The sequence below is a fragment of the Corapipo altera genome, unplaced genomic scaffold, assembly GCF_003945725.1.
Source record: "Corapipo altera isolate COAL_440 unplaced genomic scaffold, ASM394572v1 77b, whole genome shotgun sequence".
NCBI lineage: Eukaryota > Metazoa > Chordata > Aves > Passeriformes > Pipridae > Corapipo > Corapipo altera.
The window spans coordinates 3,461,939-3,482,311 of NW_020884933.1; the positions used below are offsets into that span (position 1 = coordinate 3,461,939).

At 48.9% G+C, this 20,373-nt stretch overlaps 1 protein-coding gene across 5 annotated transcripts in view; it reads left to right on the forward strand.

Annotated features, from left to right (window-relative positions):
• Window positions 1–20,373, forward strand: part of USP49 (ubiquitin specific peptidase 49) — a 22,801-nt gene that overhangs the window by 969 nt on the left and 1,459 nt on the right. The window contains exons 1-6 of one of the 5 annotated variants that reach the window (XM_027659602.1): window positions 652–1,050; window positions 13,950–14,092; window positions 15,061–16,468; window positions 17,108–17,312; window positions 19,133–19,241; window positions 19,931–20,136. In XM_027659602.1, the coding sequence (XP_027515403.1) occupies window positions 15,089–16,468; window positions 17,108–17,312; window positions 19,133–19,241; window positions 19,931–20,136 (1,900 nt within the window). In that variant the 5' untranslated portion in view covers window positions 652–1,050; window positions 13,950–14,092; window positions 15,061–15,088. Of the gene's footprint in view, window positions 1–651; window positions 1,051–13,077; window positions 14,093–15,060; window positions 16,469–17,107; window positions 17,313–18,018; window positions 18,503–18,873; window positions 19,242–19,930; window positions 20,137–20,373 lie in introns of those variants that run through there. The other 4 variants (XR_003530345.1, XR_003530346.1, XM_027659600.1 and 1 more) reach the window with 4 other exon arrangements.

Genomic DNA, 20,373 nt, shown 5'->3' on the forward strand with positions numbered 1-20,373 from the left:
CCCCCCCCCCGCGCGGTGCGGTTGTGGGGGGGTTGGAGGCGGACCCCGTTATTACCCCTTCTCTCCCCATCACGGGGGTCGCCGCCTTTGTGTGCGGGCGGGACCCCCTCGCCGGGCTCGGCGGCTCCGCAACTTTCCCTTTGTTGAGGGACACCCCCCCCCCCCCGCCATCCCCGGGACCCCCGTCTCCATCCCCCCCATCCTGCCCTGGAATGTCGTCGGGACCCCCCCTCCTGACCCCCTTCCACCCCCGGGGCCCCCCTCTCCACAATTCCCCCCTCTGGCACCGACCCCTTGTTCCACCCCCCCTTCCCCAGGACCCCCCTGTCCCAAGGACCGACCCCCCCTCCCTCCAAACCCCTTCCCCTCCCCGGGACCCTGGGGGGGTGCTGGGGGTCGTGGCTTTGCTGGGAGGGGGGAGAAACGCGCCTTAAAAATATCCCCCTTAAACCCCCGTGCTGTGCTTGGAGGAGGGGGGGGGGAGGGAGGGCACCAGTTTGTATTTATTTAAGAGAAAAAACACGTACAAAAAACCCTAAAAAAAACCAAAAAAAAAGCTGCGGGTTTGTGTCTCGCACAGAGGGAAGGAGCAGAAGTTAATCCGGGGGGGGCCCTGGGTGCACCTCGGGTTTGGGTTTTTTGGTGGGGAGAGAAACTGCTTCAAAAATCCCCTTTTAAACCTCGAAAAGGGTCGCAGCAGTGACAACACCACCACCCCCCCCACCCGCCACGAAGGCTCCCAGAGCCAAGGGAATAGCGGATAAGGGATAACTGAGCCCCTAAAACGGGAGTCAGTGCTGGAAAAGGTGCTAATTTTAGGAAAGGCGCCCGTTAATCGCGTTACCGGCGGTGGGACGGAGGGAACGAGCCTGATCCGAGCGTCAGGACAGCTCCGGGTCTCCAGCAGGAGAACGCTGAGAGGGGAGAGCATCCCGTTATCCCGAAACGTTGGAGCGGGAGGGTGGGAAGCGCCTTTACTTTGCGGAGTTACTCCTGTACTCTTAGTCAGGGAGAGATGCTGCGAACTCCTGGAGTCGCTGAGCTCGTCTGGTGTGAAATGATGCAGAATTCGGTCCTTTCACACGCTGCCGCCTCGGGGAAGATGCTGGTGGAAACCCGGGAAAGAGCTGCTGATTCCTCGTTCCAGGGAAAACTCTGACTTCGGCAGGAGCTTCTCCTGGAGGAGAATCGATTGGCAAGGCAGGAAATAGGGAGCAGATTAAATGGGATGATAAGGAGAGTGAAAATAAGGTTTTAGGGAGGGGGCTGAGAGCTGAGCTGCTGCTGGAGCTGAGGAATGAGGGGGCACGGGAATGAGGAGCAGGTAAATCGGTGGAATGGTGAATTAAAAGCTCCGTGTGGGTGTGAACAGTGTGGATTAGGCTTGGATTAAACAAGTGTCCCTGTGAACTGGCTGGAGCTGCACCGTATCGAATTTTCCCTGAATTTCTGCTGCTCTGCCTTGGGCAGCTGCACCCGGGGGTTGCTGCAGTTTATCCAGTGTCAGAGAGGTTGGACGGTGTTTAAAAAGGAATGGGCAACAAAAGCGTTTGGCGTTTTATTTGGTTTCAAAAGAGGCTGGGTGCAAATATTTGGAAATGATGTGCCAAGCGTGAGCAGCATTTGATGTCTCCGGGCTTTCAGCACGAGGCTGCAGACCATAAATGTGTGTTTATTCCTCCCCTGATCATTCTCCCTACGAATATGAGCTGGCTCCAAGTGGAAGGGGTGTTTTGAAGTTGGCAGATTTTCCGCTCTGGAATAATTCTTGGTCTTATGCAAGTTGGGTTTGTTACAGGGAATTCTGCTCGTTCAGGAGCGGGGCTGGACAATAGTCACATATGCAACAGTTTAGGGGCTGTTAGGGCCGGGAAGCCAAAACTGGGGATTTATTTGGCTGTTGTGTGTCCAAGGATTGTTAGTGAGGAATCTCCTGCCGCAGTTCCTGCGGAGATTCCAGCTGCATGTGGTACAAAGCCCTGGGCTCCACGAGAGGCCTGTGAGGATGAGGAACTGGGGATGAGCCTGCGGAGTGAACCGGGGCTGGGATTGGGATGTATCCACGGGCTGTTGTGCTGCTGATCCCTGGGATGCTGCCGAGGCACAGGAAAAGGCCACCTTTAGGTTCTGTGTCTCCCCTCTGCTCTGGGTTTTTTTGCTGCAGTGGATTTGTTGCTGGTCCTTGCTGCCTTAAACCCAGCTCTGTCCACATCACACCCTGCAGGTTGTTTTCTGCAGTGCTAAAACACTCACTTGTTAATTATTATTTTTAAGTAGTTCTGTTTTGTCTCAGAACAAGTGACAAGAAGCACTTTCTCAGCAGCAAAGATGGTTTTTTCAGCATAAATTACTGAAAATGCATTTTAAGATCCTGGGTTTTTGTTGGCCTTTTTCCCTTTTGTTACCTGTTTTTATACTGAAATGTCTTAGGCCTTTTGCTGAGATTCCTAAATTGAAATTTAGTGTTTTCTCAGCCCTTAGAAGATGTTACTGGATTGATTTAGAAGAGTTAATAAGTGGAAATACTACAAAATTCAGCTTCTGTCTAATAAGGTCCTTGTGGATTCTTTCACAGGAGTTTTTTGCTTTGGGGAAGTGTAAGAGGGTTTCTGAAGTTGTTGTCAGCTCTGAGGCAAAACAAAACTAAGAGCTTTGGTTTCAAATCGTTGTAAATGAAAGGAGAGATACTGAGTGAGCTGCTTGAAATCTTCGTGGATAACTGGGAGCAGCAGGTGAGGTGGAAGGGGGCAATGGGGAGCTGGGGTCACCCTGAGCTGCCTGGTGGGACAAAAGACCCCAGAGATCCCCCCAGACCTTTATTTTCTGCAGGAATCCTCTTTAGTGAATGAGAAGTTTCACTTCGTTTGACAACCTTTGTGGTTTTCGTGTTGAATATTTCATCGAGGGTTGGTTTTGTTGTTGGGTTTTTCCCCTTTGAGGAGATGTTCCTGTCTCAGCAGCCTGTTGTTAATGGCTCGGTGGGTAAACACTTCACCTTTCCCAAACACTTCACCTCGGGCTGTTGGGTAGAAAAAAGCCCCCCTTCAATGCCAGTGAAAGGAAAACCATCCTCGTTAGTGTGAAACCCTTAACGAGTCATGGCTCTGGAGGGAGCAAATCCAGATTGTTTAACAGAAACCATTTAAAAATCTGATTTACAGGTGAGACTATCCCAGGTTGTTTGTTGATATCTCTGTGTGTACCAGCCCTAACGCTCTTCACCTTGGTTTTATGAGACTTCAGCTGCAAGATGGCTCATGTGAGGCTGTAGAGTCGTTTGTGGCTCAGGAGCCAGGGAATTACAGCTCTGGCACCCAGGGAAACAAAACAGATTAAAGGGGGAGCGAGGGGACAGGAGGTAAAAACAGGGGTGAGGTTCTGCCCTTTGCCAGTGTCACAGGGAAATAATTTCTGAGTGAACTAAAGCTGATTATTTGTGTGTTTGCAGTAATTTATATCCTGGTGTGCTGAGGAAAATGCAGATTAAAAGGCACTGCTAAAATACACTGTTCTGCTGGGTTTGAAAGGAAAAAAAACCTCTTTTTTTGCAACAGTGTTGAGAAGTGTCTGTGGCAGACAGGAGACAGGCAAAATAATGAAGCTGGCTGCTGTTGTGCTAAGTGTTGTTAATGAGCTTTTTGCTTACAATGTGGCAGTGAGTGCATATGAACTATTACACCTTCAGTACATGACAAAAATCATTTGAAATGCCTCAGAAAGTGGCAAATTGTTGGGACAAACCCTGAGATTTTTGAAAGCATGCTCACTAGGTAGGTTCCTTTAATTAGGTAATTATAAAGTAATTCACTGAGAAGTCTGGCTTTTTAAGAGCTTTGCTGAGAGAGTAGAAAATACCTGAAAACCAGGAGCTTTTCTTGTTCCTCCCCACGGTGCTCACACTTGCTTTCTTGTCTCACTGCTTGGCTCTGTAATTCAGCTGCGTTTTCAAATGGAGACAGAGAACTGAAATCCTGGGATCTGACAGCTCCCAGTTACTCTGAAATGTGTCTTGTGTAACGTGTCAGTCATGACAAATGCACTATTTAAAGAAAAATTCAGACTAAGGAGGTGCCTTCGAGTGTTTTGTAACTCTGCTAACTGGAGTGCAAGAGGGAAAAACACATCCTCGGGCACAGGAATCCCTGCAGAAGGGTGGAATTGCTAAATAACCTGCTCCAGCTTGGACTTTAAAAAGCAAATAATAGTTTGGGGTGTGGTGTAGATCGGGAAAACTTTCACACTCAACCTCTGAGCAAGTGCACTGAAAAAGAAAACTCCTTCCCCCTCCCTCCCTCCCTCCCCGGGTGCAGCCAGGGCCGGCTTTTCAAAGCCCCAATTTACTGGAGCAGAAGCTTTAGAGCATTTCTGGGCTTTTCAGGCCTTTCAGGCCAACCATGGAAGATCGAGTCAAGAGTTATGGGCCACAGCTGTGGCCCTGCATTGAGGGTTCTCTGGGAGATCAGCTGAGCTGATTAGGGAACAGTGACCATGGGCTCCCGTCCCTTATTCCCTGTGAAAGGCAGATCCATGCCCTCCGTGGAGGAGCACTGCCTTGGGACCATATTTTCCCATTCACTTGCAGTGGGCGGCTCAGATTTGATTAAGAAATACTGTCCTCTAATTACATTCTGCCCCTTCTCTCTCAGGCTTTGAAAAGCCTCTGGAGACAATCCCGGGGTTTGAAGTTGGGACACAAGTGGTGTGGAAGGAGGGCCTGGGAGGGGAGGTGATGAAGTGATAAGTGGATTTTAGCTGGAAATGCTGAAAGAGTGGCCTAAGGAGGGCACTCAGGGCTGGCTCCTGGTTCTGCACTGCTGGGGCTTTGTTCCCTTTTCCCTGGGAGGGATCAGTGTCTCTGAGGCCGACTCCATGCCAGTAAGTTCCTGACAAATGTGCTTTCCTGTTCTTCAAACAGCAAAACTCTGTTTTATATTAAATCACAGAATGGTTTGAGTTGGAGGGACCTTAAAGCCCATCCAGTGCCACCCCCTGCCATGGGCATGGGCACTGTCCCAGGCTGTTCCAAGCCCTGTCCAACCTGGCCTTGGACACTTCCAGGGATGGGGCAGCCACAGCTTCTCTGGGCAACACAAACACAAAAAGCATGTTTTAATTTTAAAGACAAACATTCTAGGCTTAGAATGGTATTAATTATACTGAAAAAAATCCATGTTAACAGTGCGCTGTTCTTAAAAGAAAAAGAAAGTTAAATCAGCTGTTTATTCACTGGAGTTGTGAGAAAGAGCCCTTAGCTTGGAATTAATGATGTTTAATCATTCTTTCAGAAACACAAAGGAGGTACTAAAAGCTGTTCAGCTGAGCTATAAAGAACTAAAAGCTATAACTCAGATTCAAAAGTGATTTAGTTCCAGAGGTAAGTCCATAATCCGACCAGTCATGAGTTAATCTGTCATCAGACTAAGACTAGAAGCAAATCTATTTAACTAAGAATAGTTAATTCACCTGAATCAGAGCAAGGCTGAAGATCCTTCTCACAAGAGTTTATTTTGAGAAAATATAATATTCATGCTAGGGAGTAAAAATAGTGAGTGGCTTTCAAAGGGAAAAAACGTGCTTTGGAATTTGCACTGCTCTTCTTCTGCACTTTTGAGGATGGTTTGACCTGCTGGTTGAACACAGTGGAAATGAGGCAGCGAATAAGGAAGAAAATACCCTGTTTATCATAAAATTGGGGGGGTTTAGGAGCAGCTTTTTGTGGCATCAAACCCAAATTCACCTCTCCCTCTTTGCTTTCCTTGTCCTGTTGTTCCATCTCAAGGCAAATTGAAGGGATGAACTCTAACCTCTTAGTAGGATAATTTATTAAAATAACAGATGCTCTAGAATCGGGCCTGGGTTGATCTTCAGTTCTTAAGGGAGATTAACAACCTGAGGGGTCACAAATGGGGTTCCCGGTTCTGACCTCGTGCCGTGGGGAGGACAAAGGCACCCCTCAGATCCTGCCTGGAATTCCTAAAAAAAAAGGGATTTCGGTCAGAACAGGATTCAAAATATTCAAATTAGGGATAATTCCATCAGGAAGAGGGGCAGGGGGGGAAGATGCATTTGGGCAAGTGAAATTCTCCCTCATGCAGCAGAAAACAGAGGCACAAACCCTGTGCGAGGCTGGGAAGGTTTGGGACTGAAAACACAAATCTTAGTTTTATTGATGCCACTTCAGGTCCCCGTTTGCACACTGAGGAAGAGGAGGGTTTGCTGGATAAATTTGGCTTTCCCAGCACAAAACAGGCCCATCAGTCAAGCAGGGGAAGAGGATGTGTAAATCCCTCTAATTCTTTGTTGACAAGAAAACAGAGCAGCCCTTGGTAGAGCCCCATGGTCTGAGTGTGGGGGGTCAGAGATTTGCTATTTCCAGAGCTGGGGATGTGGGAATGCTTGTGGATACTATACAGATAAATACCATGGAGCATCCTGGGCTGATGTCTGGGGTTTGTTAGTCAGACAAATGAAATAACAAAGTCCCAGCTGCATTTGGATAAATTGGTTGCTGTGTTTCACTCCATCGACCCATTTATAAATTTATGTATAAAACCCATAGAAAATTTACTGCTGTTCTGTCTCACTCGTTTGGGGTTAAAAAAAACCCACCAAACCCAATAAATTGATTGGCAAGTGAAGGAGAAGAAAATGATGGAGAGGTGTGTCAAAACCCTTCGTTATTTTTGTCTTGTTTGTAATCGCTGCTCCTCAAACATATTAGAGGCACCTTCCCTGCTTAAACCACAGCCTGTGGAATATTGCACTTCTATTTAATGCTCTTTGCCTGTTCATTATGGCTGTGAAGATAATAAGGCACAGCCTGCTGGGGTTGTCTGGTGCTTTATTGCTCTGGAGATGGCTCTGACATATTCCTTTGACTGATGGCTCTCGGCGCTGGATCAGCTGCGATTTGGGGTGGGTTTGTTAATGGTCTGTCGGAGATTCTGCCAAGATGGATATGAATTAAAATGTGGGAGGAAGAACAGCAGAGGACTACCCAGAACTTAGCAAGTCTTCACTCTGTGCAGTAATCCCTCTTTGTGTCTGTCACAAAGGGATCCTGGAGGAGGCTGTTATTCCGCTCATTGATCCCTGCGGCAGCGCCGGGACCCCGAAGCGCCGGAGCTGCGAAACTTCCCCTCGTCCCTGTGCCACCCGAGGGCTCTGGGTTTGTTTGCTCTAAAATTCCCTGTGTTTTGATACGGAATTAGTCAGGTTTTGGAACGCTGGGGTGGGGGGGGGGGGACGGAGCGAGGTGCTCCGGGGTCAAAACGTAACCGGCTCTGCCCTCACAGTCCCAGAGTCACGGAATCATTGAGGCTGGGAGAGACTTTAGGATCATCAGTCCAAAAATGATCAGCAATCCAACAATTGCTGATGTTATTGTGAAGGTGGGTGGGAATTGATAGGATTTTCCCTGTCAAAAGGCTGAGTGTGCGATTTTTAATATTTTTAATGTGTAATCTCTGAACTGTTGCCGTGAACTCAACTCTGAACGTGCTGTTCTCGTGACAATTGGTAGTAAATGTGATGTACTGAACGTGAAAATAATGGTTAAAGAGCGTGGGCAAAAGAAAAATAATGCTTTCTGCAATCTGGAAAAATGTGGGGGTTTGTGTGGTTGGCTGTGATTAACAGGATTGATAAGGCAGGGAAAGTGGGAAGCCAAGAGAAAGGCTCTCAATCCCTGTCCCTGCTTTGTCAGGCCAGGCTGGGATGGACGGGGCTGGTTTGGTTTAACCTGCACCTTGGTAAAGGTTCTGGAGCTGCCACCTGAACCTGGGCACAGCCCTGAGCCCTCCCTGTGCCTGGAGCAGGAGTGGTGCCCCGGGCAGGGGAAGTGGGAAGGGAAGCAAAGACCCAGGTTTTGGTGTGAGTCCTGACAGTTTTGGGACGGGGAGGGGTGAAAAAGTGAATTTCCCCCTGACTGGGAGGCAGCGCCGCTGGTTTTGTGCCCCTTAAAGCTCCTGCCCTGGCTGAGGTGTTTCAGGAGGAATGTTTGGGGGCAAACAGGTGGAAAACTTCAGGACCATTACATGTAACTCTCTGTCACAGCTGTGGAAACAATTCTTGGGGAATTCGTGGATTCTGTCAAGTTGGTCGCTTGACTCGTGAAGTGAAATTATAACTTTCCGTCGGGCACTCGGTGTCTGCTTCCAGCCTGCTCCAATTCTGTTCTTTTCCCCGTTTGAGTCTGATAATTCAAATTGTATGTGTTTGCTGTAATTGCTTCAGGCTTCTCCAGATGGAAAAGCCAGGGAATTGCTGCGTTGATTCCTTCCCTTTTGGGCTGGTTCACGAGGACCGGGGGAAACTCTGGGAATTGTTTTAATGTCCAGAGAGGGCCTCTGTGCAGGGGGTGTGCAGATTGTGTTTCTCACCTTAGTGACACTGCAAAAAGCCAACCCAAAAATAAGACCTCTAAGCCTAGGGAAAGAGAGGGGAGGAGGGATTTTATGTGTTGTAATAAATGAAGAAACATTAACTTCTAGAAAGCTGTGAGCTAAGGTGTATATAGCATTTTAATAATGCTTTTTAACATCCAGAGTAGTTAAATAGTAATTCCCACATTTTCAGGGACCTGTAGCACATGGATCTTGTTTGTTTGTGTGTTTTTCAGTGACTCTGAAGAATATATAGTCAATATTGCATGGACATTGATTCTTAGAGCTAAAGTCAAGGGGTGAAATTAAAAATACAGGTAGCTGGGGCATTACCTGAGGTTTTAGTCACTTATTTCTATTTACCTCTTAGATGAGAGACAGTGTGAGTTTGGCTTGATAGGAATACTCCTATTTCATCTTTAAAATACTTTAAATTTTAAAAACTTCCAAGTTTAGACTGGTGTGGCTGGGTTTGAGTGGCAGTGTGAGCACAGAGCAGCCCATTCCCGGGTGAAGGGAGGGATTGCACCTTCCCTCTGCCTTGCCAGGATTGTTTGCAAACCCTGAGCTGCAGCTCCATTTGTAGGGAATGTTGAACTGGCTCCAGTTTAATGGGATCTTCCTTGGGAAGGAATGTGGATAGAAGACACATGTGCAGGGATTTGTTGGCCTGTGTGAAGTTGGAATTACGGCTCTTGGAGGACGCGGCAGTGCCAAGTCTTTTGTTGGAGTCATAAATTTATTCCAACCCAACCAAAGGAGTTTGGTGGCTTTTCTGGCTCCTTGGAGTTCACCAGAAAGCAGAGAGAGAGAGAGAGAGAGAGAGAGAGAGAGAGAGTGTGTGCCTGCAGGGAGGTTGTTCTGGGGAGTGCAGCTAAACCAGTTCACCAGGAACAATAAGTGAGAACAGCAAAAAAAGGCAGGATAAGGTCATTTCATCCATTCCAGGCACTGACTTGCTTTAGGAATGGGAATATTCCTCTAAGGACAGAGGATGGGGACGTGGTGGTGACGTTTTTTGGTGCAGCAATTCCTTTTTTCTAACAGAATATCAATGATATGAGTTTTTCTGCTTGAAAAAATGTCATTGTCAGAGTCTTTGAGAGGTGAGGAAGAATTCAGGAGGAATTTCCTCATGGAAAGGGCAATCAGGCCTTGGAAGGGGCTGCCCAGGGAGGTGGTGGAGTCCCCACCCCTGGAGGTGTCCAGGGAAGGACTGGAGGTGGCCCTCAGTGCTCTGGGCTGGGGGACAAGGTGGGGATGGGGCACAGGGGGGACTCCATGGTCCTGGAGGGATTTTCCAACCTCAGGGATTCTGGGATTCTGTAAATACAGGGCTTTGCTGTGAGTACACCCTTAGAACTGGAACATGAATGCTTGAGCAGGAGTTTTTTCCCCCCCATCTCCAGTGCAGCTCAGATTACATGTTTTCATTAGACATCTGGTTCAATAATTGGTTCCTCCCAAACGGGGAGGGTAAAACAATCACAGGAATAAGGGTTTGGAGTCATTGTGTGCAATTTTGGAGATCTCTCCTCTCTGCTATCACCATGTTTGCATTTTTGGGTGTTTGCAGCAGGGTAGAAAATCCACAGTTGCACATAAAAATGGGTTATTGGGCAGGGGGGAGTGGAAAGTACTTGGGGTTTTGCATCTAAAATTTTAAACCTATTTCATAGTATCACAGAATCACAGGATGGTTTCAGTTGGAAGGGACCTTAAAGTGCCACCAGTGCCACCCCCTGCCATGGGCAGGGACACCTTCCACTGGCCCAGGTTGCTCCAAGCCCTGTCCAACCTGGCCTTGGACACTTCCAGGGATGGGGCAGCCACTGCTTCTGTGGGAAATCTGTGCCAGGGCCTCCCCACCCTCACAGGGAAGAATTTCTTCCCAGTATCCCATCTAACCTTCCCTCTTTCAGTTTGAACCCATCCCCCTTGTCCTGTCACTGCAGTTTGACCAAATGCTGGGTATTCATTATATGGTTTTGATGGAAACCAGGAATACCCAAGGATATTTTTTCCTACAGTGTTTTAAAACAAAGTGAGAAGTTAAAACAGAGGCAAGTGTGCTTTATTTAATGTGGGACCAGTTCCCACTGGGCTGGTGAAATGCTGCTGTGTTTCACTTCTGCCATTCCCAGGAGAGGGAGGAAGGAATGAATGAAAGAATCATTCAGGCCGAGCTTCCCACCTGTCCTGAAAGATGATTTCCAGGAGTTTGTGCCAGTACTGAACACTCTTGGACAAGAGTGGAATCAACTGTTGGACAAATAAAAGATGCATCATTCCAAGGCCAAACGTGCAGCACCTCTCCTGAGCCCTGAACTGTTCTTTTTGCTTCCTGCAGATTGATTTAGAAACAGAAAGTAGCTGGTGTCAACAGATCCCTACAGATGTCTTTAATCAGGTTCCAAATGTGTAACAATGGGACAAAGAAACATAATGAAATCATGTGGTTTATTTTAACACTCTTTTGGGGTCAGGAGCCAAATTGTTTCTGCTGCATTTGGTTCTTGAAGTCGTTAGAGGTTCTTGCCATGAGTTTTTCCAGGGTTATGAGCCATGCAAGGAAAGAAAGTAGGGTTTGACCTAATGTTTAAGTGATTTGCAATGTGAGAAGTACTCAGATTGTCTCTAAAATACTATTGGCTAAACTAATGTCCTTATTTTTCTTTTATTCCCTATTAGTTTGTTTCAGTTTTACTCATCTTTAGTGCATTGCAGTGCAGCTCCTCCTGCTGCTGGTGCCTCTTCTCCATGCAGAGCAATCAAGTCATCCCTCCTCCCTCTTTTCCTTCCCCCAGCCCTTATCTGGGAAAGATCTAAGTAGGTGAGAAAGGAGGAGTTTATAGAGATTCTTTAAAATGACATCTACCTTAATGGGGAAAAAAAAATTAATTGTAAACCCAAGAATGAAAGGTGATGAACTGTAATTGCAGGGAGCAGAGCTCTGTGTGTTTGTTTCCAAGGCTTTTAAAATCCAAGGTGTTAATTCTCCATCATCAAACCCTCGTGTTGCTCATGGTCTGTCACACCAACCACAGCAATTTGTGCTGAGGCCCTGCAGCCTCTGAGGCAGCTCCAGCCCTGTGATCTCAGCCAGGTTTGTTTTCCCCCTTGTTTACAGGTTCTGACTCATGGTTGTGTCCTCCTTTAATCCCAGCCCCGTCATTCCTCCTGGGAGCCTGTTCTTGGAGGAGGTTGTGGCAAAACTGTTTGGGTACCTGTGGAGAAGAGAGGGGGAAACTTCTGTTCTTAGTCATGGGCCAGTGTTTGGTGGCTCATTCTGTTCTCTGGGGTGTGGGGGCTGCAGGGCTGGACCTGCACCCGCTCCAGCTGCCTTTGGATCGTGGGAGAACCAGTTTTAATCCTTTTTTTTTTTCATGGAAGGGCTCAAAAATCCGAGTCAGTAATAGAAACCTTTAATGTGAGGATGAACTCTGAAGTGTGGTGGGTGGAGAAGCCCCTCTCTGAGGAAAAATGTATAATTCAAGTGGTTTTGGGTTAAATAAACACCATTTCTTTCTAACTTTGAGAGCAGCCCAAGGTACAGGGAATTAGGGCTTGGATTTGCAAGGGAATTATCCATGGATACCTAAAGAGAACCAGGTGGGGAGTATCACATGCAGCATCAAAGATGCTTTTGTGCTGAGAATTACTGACTTAAGGTGTAACAAAGCTGCTCTGTCAACTGACCCACCGTGTCCAGGGTCTCTTTCCCTTTCCAAGCAGGAAATCTCCCGGCCCACACAGGAAAAGCAAAAGCAGTTGACAAAAGGCTGGTGATTTATCTCCTGACAGCCTCCTGCATTGTCAAACACGGTTCCCTAATGCTCTGGGTCTGCTGTGGGATTCATTTCCTGGTAGCCTGTTACCCAGCTGGAACCAGCACCACTGGTCCCTCTTCCTTGGAAATTGGGGATAAATTCGGTGTTTTTTGAAAACCCTGTGTCCTGAGAGCTTGCAGGGCTGGTGAGCAACTGGCTGTTTGATTATTCCCTAGCAAACTGTGTCTATAAGGCCCATTTTTTGTTCCTCAGAACACGCTGGTGAGACTCAAGGGTTAAATTCCCCACACTGTCGCATATGGCAGTGAGCAGAATCACAGATGTTGATGATACAACATAATTAGTATTCTTTTATGTAAATGAAGGCTGTCAATGTTACCATAGTGTCTATACTCTCTCAAGCTGGAATCTCTGCCACTTGGTCTCACCAAGGCTAGACAGGATTATTCCAACAATTTTTTATCCAGAGCTGAGGAGAGAAATAAAGAAAGGGGGGGGGGGGGGGAAGGGGTCGGGGAGGAAGGGGGGGAGGGAGGAAGGAAGGTGGGAAGGGATGTTTCCAACTTGGAAGGAGGAGACCAAACCGGTCCTTTGTTTAGCTTAGGATTTCCAAAAGTGCCTTTCCAGGTCCTGGGGTCTGGGAGGGAATGAGCCCAGCCCAAAGGAGGGGTGGGGAGGTTTCTGAGCTGGTTTAATAAACAGCTCCAATGGTTCCTTAGGCACCGTGGATCCTCCCAGGAGGTGGGGGCTGAAGTGGCCACTTGAGCTTTAATCTGGAGTGGAGGAAAGAACTGAAGAGCTTTGATTTTTTTTTCCTTGAGAGATTCCATCTTTAACAGCAATATCACTGAAAAAGGCAGTGATTAAAGCAAACTTGCATGATTTAGGACCACTAAAAATCTATTTTCTTAGCCTGGGCCAGGTCTCTACCCACCCATCCAGGTGAGGGCTCAGTACCTGTCCCAAAGCTTTGGCAGCGCTGTGCTGGGGCCTTTGTTGTGTTAAACTTTGCACCTCATAAAATGATTTTTTAACCAAATATTCTGTGTGCCAGGTCCCACACTCTCTGTGCCATCTGTAACCACTTTGTGCCTGGGATTGCTGTCCCCTGTCACTACTTTGTGTGTGTTCAGTACCACAGTCGTAGCTGTGGAAGCAACTTAATTCAGTCTCTCCTGGATTATTCCAACAGATCCGTTTTTACAACCTCTTCTACCTTTTGGCTGGTTTTTACCCATTTTTCTCTCCTCTGTAGTTCTTATTTTGCTGCAGTTCACACTTGACAACTCACCATTACTTCCTTTTTATTGTTTGAAGAGTCACCTAGAAATGAAATGTATTCAGCACAGCTCTGTTTTTTTTTTTTTTAATCTTTCCCCCATCTCCTCCCCCCTCGTTCACCGAGTGATCGAAGCCGCCAAAATCCAAGTGATCACAGGAGGGGCACGTTTTTCCTCCCTTTTTTTTTAAACTCCCATTTTTCCTCTGCCATATGTTGGGTCATCCACTACAAAAGCCTCACGATGGAGAGGCTCCATGTGATCAGCAGATTTACAGCTCACCCGAAAATGAAAGCAGAAAATGAAATTCCAGGGTGCCTCTTGCGTGTGACGTGCCTGAACATCTGAGAATTTGGGTTCCTGGGCGTGAGCAGGCTTTGGCTTCCAGATAATTCTGGTGTCTGCAATAAAAGTGTGCCGAGGGGGTTAATGGTGCTCCAAACCAGCCCTGCCTGGGTTTGTTTCCGTGCATCACCAGAATATTCTCTCTCCAGGGCTTTGAAGATGGGCTGCCTTGCAGTGAAGACTTAACTGGTAATTAAATTCTCCAAGAAGCGCCAGGACTCCCTTGGAACATGGGGCTGCTCCGTGCCCGGGATGCTGCGTCGCGGAGGAAAGGACGTGTAACCAGGACTGCGTGAGTGAAGCGTGTGGGGCTGAGCTCCTTCCCTGGGATCACAGCCCTGCAGGGACTGCCCTCCAGAGTGCACAGCACCGGCACACCAGGGTTCAGATGGGCCTTTTGCAGGGCTGAGTGTCTTTTGCCAAAATGGGGACACTCTTTGCACCTCCTGGGATCCCTGCTCGGGTTTCCCCGCAGTTCCAGTGGTCGCTCAGTAAATCAGCTGCTTTCTCTGTTTGTGTGTCTCTGTTGGACACACACAGATTTTCCTTTAGGTTTCCCCTACACGTTGAATTTTTTTTCCCCGTGCTGATTTTTTTTCCAGCACCGGAATGTTTGGGAGGCTGTGGGAAATCAGGGAATTCGGGGGCAGAATGAAAAAGCCTGAGGACAAACGCTCTGGTTACCACCATTAGCTGATATTTCAGTGGCTTCTGCCTGAAGTTGGTAACCTCAGTCTGGCTGCTGATGACATGCATTCCAATTCCAAATTCCTTTTGAGTGTATCAATTTCAAGGGGGCAGCTAAAGATCAAACGTGTGTGTGTGTGGACTGAATGAATCCTTCTCTCCGTGGATTGGGTCAGACGTGCTGGCAGCTGCCTGGGCCGGCCTTGGGAGACAGATAGAGCTTTATTCTCTAGACCTGGTCCATCCAATATCTTTCACTGGTGCTAAAAACTGCTTTTAAGAAAACTGTGCACGGAAATAATGTCGTTGGCTGAGGGATTGACAAGACACGACATCGGTGTTTTCATAGGTCTGGTACAGAAGGAGGGCAGTGGGCACGGCCCCAAGGCTGCTCAAGGAGGGTTTGGACAATGCTCTCAGGCACAGGGTGGGATTTGGGGACATCCTGTGCGGGGCCAGGAGTTGGGCTTTGATCCTTGTGGGTCCCTCCCACGATGCAAAGAAATCTTACATGCGTGTCGTGGCTCTAAAATCCTTTTCCTTTCTGTGTTTTTTTTTTCCCTGCCTCCCCAGGTCAGAGCGGCGACGACTCCTGTGAGACATGGATAGATGCAAACATGTCGGGCGGCTACGACTCGCCCAGGACCACTCGATCCTGAACCCCCAGAAGTGGCAGTGCGTGGACTGCCAGACCACGGAGTCTCTCTGGGCCTGCCTCAAGTGCTCGCACGTGGCGTGCGGGCGGTACCTGGAGGAGCACGCGCTGCGCCACTTCCAGGAGACCCGGCACCCGCTGGCCATGGAGGTGCACGACCTGTACGTGTTCTGTTACCTGTGCCAGGACTACGTGCTGAACGACAACCCCGAGGGGGACCTGAAGCTGCTGCGGAGCTCGCTGTCGGCCATCCAGGGCCAGCGGCGGGACCCCCTGGCTGGCAGCGGGAGGACCCTGCGCTCCATGGCGCTGGGCGAGGGCGCGCGCGGCCGCCGCGGGAGCCCCCCGGGGCAGTCCCAGATGCTCACGGCGCTCTGGCACCGGCGCCAGGCCCTGCTGGCGAGGGCGCTGCGGACCTGGTTCCACAAGAGCTCTCGGGGGCAGCTGAAATTGCAGCAGAAGAGGCAAATGGAGGAGCTGGAGAAGAAGAAGGAGGCGGCTCGGCGGCGGCGGCAGGAGATGAAGAGGCAGCTCCTGGAGGAGCTGGCGAACACCCCCCCCAGGAAGAGCGCGAGGCTGTTGTCTCACGTGCACGGGGAGAACTTGATTCCAAGGAAGTTCAGGGAGGTGGCCTCCTCCCCTACCTCAAGGCAGGTGCAGAGCAGCAGGTTCAGACAGTTCTACTCCATCCGGCGCCAGCCCCTCATGACTCCCGGGGTCACGGGGCTGAGGAACCTGGGGAACACGTGTTACATGAACTCCATCCTGCAAGTGCTGAGTCACCTCCAGAAGTTCAGAGAATGTTTTTTGACACTTGATCTCTGTGAAACAGAAGAACTCTTGGCTAAAACTGTGAACGGGAGGGCCAGGATCCCTGGCAAACTGGCAAATGGGTCTGCTGCTAACGAGTCAGGGAAGACTGACAAAGTGGGATCATCTGGCACGCAGAGCTCGCCAGCTGGCTTGAACGGGAGCTCCTCCATAAGCCGGAGCTTAGAACTGATCCAGCCCAAGGAGCCGAGCTCAAAGCACATCTCCCTCTGCCACGAACTGCACACCCTCTTCAGAGTGATGTGGTCTGGCAAGTGGGCCCTCGTGTCCCCCTTTGCCATGCTGCACTCCGTGTGGAGCCTGATCCCGGCCTTCCGGGGCTACGATCAGCAGGACGCTCAGGAATTCCTCTGCGAGCTGTTGGATAAAGTCCAGCAGGAGCTGGAGTCGGAAGGAACGAAGCGCAGGATCCTCATCCCCTTCTCGCAGAGGAAGCTCACCAAGCAGGTCCTCAAGGTGGTCAACACCATCTTCCATGGGCAGTTGCTCAGCCAGGTACGGACCTGCTCTGGCACAGGGATCAGTTGGGGTCATTCACAGATTTGGAGCTCTGTGTGTTGAGGACCCCCAGATATGTGAGGAGTGGCTCAGGAGCAACTCCTGGGGAAGAAATCCCTTGGGTTGCTGTGCAGGTGTCAGCATTTCCATATTTGTCTCATGCATTATAAATTCACTTGGCTTCTCTCACTTCAGGGTGAAATCTACACAAGTACAGAAGTTCTGACCCCTTAGATTGAAGTTTTGAGTGTGATTTTAAAGTGTTTTTTCCTTTGTTTTGTCCCTTTTTGGTGTTGTTTCCATGCCTAGGAAGAATATGATGAGGGTCACAAGCTCTGTGACAATTTTTTTGCCAGCATATGAAAGTCACCTTGAGACACCAAATGTGCCAGCTGTGAGTTGGTGTTTCACCTGTAAAGGTGTTTATCTGAGGAAGGAAGTAAATCCCAGAAAGGTGAAGAGAGAAAGAAGTTTTGAATGATTTGCTTTCAGACTGGACATGAGAAGTGTTTCTCTTGACTCACAGGTCTTTGTGGAACTGCTCTGCCTTTGGGGCACAAAGCTGCCCCGTGGCTGTGACACTCAGTGCCAGTGTGCAGGTACAGAGCAGTGTTTGTGCGTTTGTCCCATCCCCAGGTCACCTGCATCACGTGCAACTACAAATCCAACACCGTGGAGCCCTTCTGGGACCTCTCCTTGGAGTTCCCCGAGCGCTACCACTCCCTGGAGAAGGGCATTGTGCCCGTGCAGCAGGCAGAGTGCCTGCTCACCGAGATGCTGGCCAAGTTCACCGAGACCGAGGCGCTGGAGGGGAGGATCTACGCCTGCGACCAGTGCAACAGTGAGTGGGCTCTGAGGCACCAGCTCTGTGTCTGAGGGGGGTTTTGTGTGTGCCTGGAAACGTGTCTGGGTGGGAAAACTCTGTCCTTCCATGCTGGTTTGATTCCTGCTGTTGGCAGATGCTGCTCCTTTGGGCTCCAGTTGGGACCCGACGTGTCATTTTTGCACCTGATGTGTCATTTTTTCTCTCATCTTTGCCATTCAGCAGCACAATTCACTACAGGTTTGATACAAGCCTGTTCAGAACTGCCCTCACTTGTGTTATAGGGGACTTCCAAGAATTTTTTGGGAGAGAGTGGGTTGGATTTAGAGGCAAAAGAAGGGCTTTATCCCCTGTGCTTTACTCATCTCTGCGTGGCAGGAAAGCTCTTCTAACACATCCTCTCTATGCTGCTTGTTCTTGATTGAATCCTTGACCCAGAAATCAGAGTTCTCAAGGTCTGTAGCTGTGCTAGGTGAGAGTTTCATCCCTGTGTGGGCATTTGTTGGGAAGCACTGACCTGGCATTATCCAGGGAGGCTCAGGTAATGTGTTATTACCTGTGAGGTGATGCACAGATTTTGCTGTGCTCAGCTAGTAGATGACTTTGCTTTCCTGCAGCAGCTCTGAGTGAAAGGTCATTATATCCCTGAAAATCACTTTAGCCTGTGTATTACCATTCAGCTCAGCTACTCTGATAAGCTGGATTTGGATTCTTTTTCATGCAGGTATTTATGGCAAACGTTCATTCCCTTGGGAAGAAAATGCCAGCAATTTGACTTGCATTGCAACTAAGCAGCTGGAGTAGCAAATACTTGTAGAGATCTGTTCTCTATCAACTGGCAAATCTGTTACCAAACATCTTCTCAGAGTGTTAGGAAATAATCCTTGACTGGATGTTCTTGGAAAAAAGCCAAATATGATTTGAATGGATTCTGATTCACAAATAACGTTCGCAAATTGTCGATGCGGATGAGTTCAGCTTCATCTTAACTCAGTTTGCTTTGATTCTTTGTGAAAGCTGAATTTTAATGGTTACTTCAGAATTAAATGGCTCGGGAAGCATTAACCAGCTGGAAAGAGCCAGGGAAAGGCACCAGCCCGAGTCCAGGTGCCAGGAATGATCTGGGCAGTGCGTGTCAGACGTGCCGGAGGAGGAGGCACCCATCTGCTCTGAGCTGGTGCACTGAGGTGCAGAAATCTAATTAACAGGTACATTTCCTATTGGAAGCTCTGACAGCCACCTGTCTTCCTCCTGGGACAGTCATATGTTCGGTGTCCTGCAAAGAGCAAGCCCTGGGAAGAGGAACCGTTCTCCCTCTTCTCCAGCTTTGGTTCAGGGGCTGTTTGCTGTTGGTGGAACTTTGATGGAAGCGTTTTCTGGCTTGTATTGATACCCTTGAGCTAGTGCAGGCTGCTACAAGCCTTATTCTAGAGCTGTAAGGAGCTCAAAGTAGCAGACAGAATAAAATATCAGGTACTGCTATTTGTGTGCTGGAGTTGCCCTGTGGGAACTGGAACTGCTGCAGCCCCAGATGTCTTTGGCCTTGGCTCTGTCTTAATATTCCTGCTGTATTTCTCAGGGCAAAACATCAGCACGAGCAGCTTGAAGGTGACAACTGATTGTGTGATTATGAGCATCACAAAAGGGGGAGTTCTGGTCCTAGAGAAGTTCCTGTGAAGGAATTCATGAATATTTACTTGTGTGTCCATCCCAAGCACACCTGAGCTCGACTGCTGCTGGAATAAAGAGGCCATCACGTGCTGGTTTTCTCTTCTGGGAATCAATCAAATCCTGACAATCTTTCCCTTGATTTTTGGTTTGGTTTTTTTTTTCGTCAGGCAAACGGCGAAAGTCTTCTCCTAAACCTCTTGTTCTGAGTGAAGCTAAAAAGCAGTTGCTGATCTACAGACTACCTCAGGTCCTCCGGCTGCACCTTAAACGCTTCAGGTGAGGGGACAGGACGTGGGGTCAGCAGAGACACTGCCCTCTGCTTCTTGGGAAGAACTGTGGGCCCATAACTTCTCCCACTTCCTGCTGAGTGCAGGTGGATCACCTCTTACCCATCAGATATGTGAAACCCTCTCACCTTGCAACCAGGGGCGGTTTTGTGGCGTGCAGATTTGTTTCTGGCATCTTTTCTGCCACGCACCCCGTGTAATGTTTTGTAAATATTAGTCCTGATTTCCTTGATTTGTCCTCGGGGGCCTTTGCTGGGTTTGCAGACAGCTTGGGAGGATGGCTGGGAGATGATCAGTGGATGAGCTGAGAGATTTGTTAAAGGTGGAAGGTTGTGAGAGTTAAATGCCAGTATTGTGTATTTACCTGTTGAATAAATGGCAGACAAAGCTCAAAATATTATGAAAAGCTTCTAAAATGGTTAGGCCAGGTGTGTGGGGGGGTTATTGACAGAGCTGAGGATTTTAAAGGCTGTTTGGCTGTTGTGATCTCAACGGTATCCCAGCTAATCCCATCAGTGGCAGAGGGAGCTGTGTGTGAAAGGTGGCTGTAGGAGATTTTCAAGTGAAACCAAGGGAAACAGTTAGTGATGCTTCACTGGGGGGTTGTGGAGCAGTGTCTGCCTGTGCACCCCCCCAGCCCCGAGCAGACCCCGAGTCTCTGATCCCTTGTGTTTGCAGGTGGTCTGAGCGCAATCACCGCGAGAAGATCGGGGTCCATGTCCTCTTTGACCAGGTATTAAACATGGAACCTTACTGCTGCAGGGACTCCCTCTCCTCTCTTGGCAAGGAGACCCTTGTGTATGACCTCTCGGCTGTGGTGATGCATCACGGGAAGGGGTTTGGCTCAGGACACTACACAGCATATTGCTACAACACAGAGGGAGGTGCGTGTGCCTGGGGACGGGGGACCCCACCCCACAAACTCCCCTTTTATCCCACAGACGTGGTCTGGTGTGAAGCTCTGTGCTTTCAGAGCTCCTCGGGCCTGAGCTCAGCAGTTTGTTTGCCCCCGGGTGTGTTTCTGGTGGCGGGTTTGGGTTGTGACCCCTCGTGGCACAGGGTTTGGGTTGTGACCCCTTGTGGCACAGGGTTTGGGTTGTGTGACCCCTCGTGGCACAGGG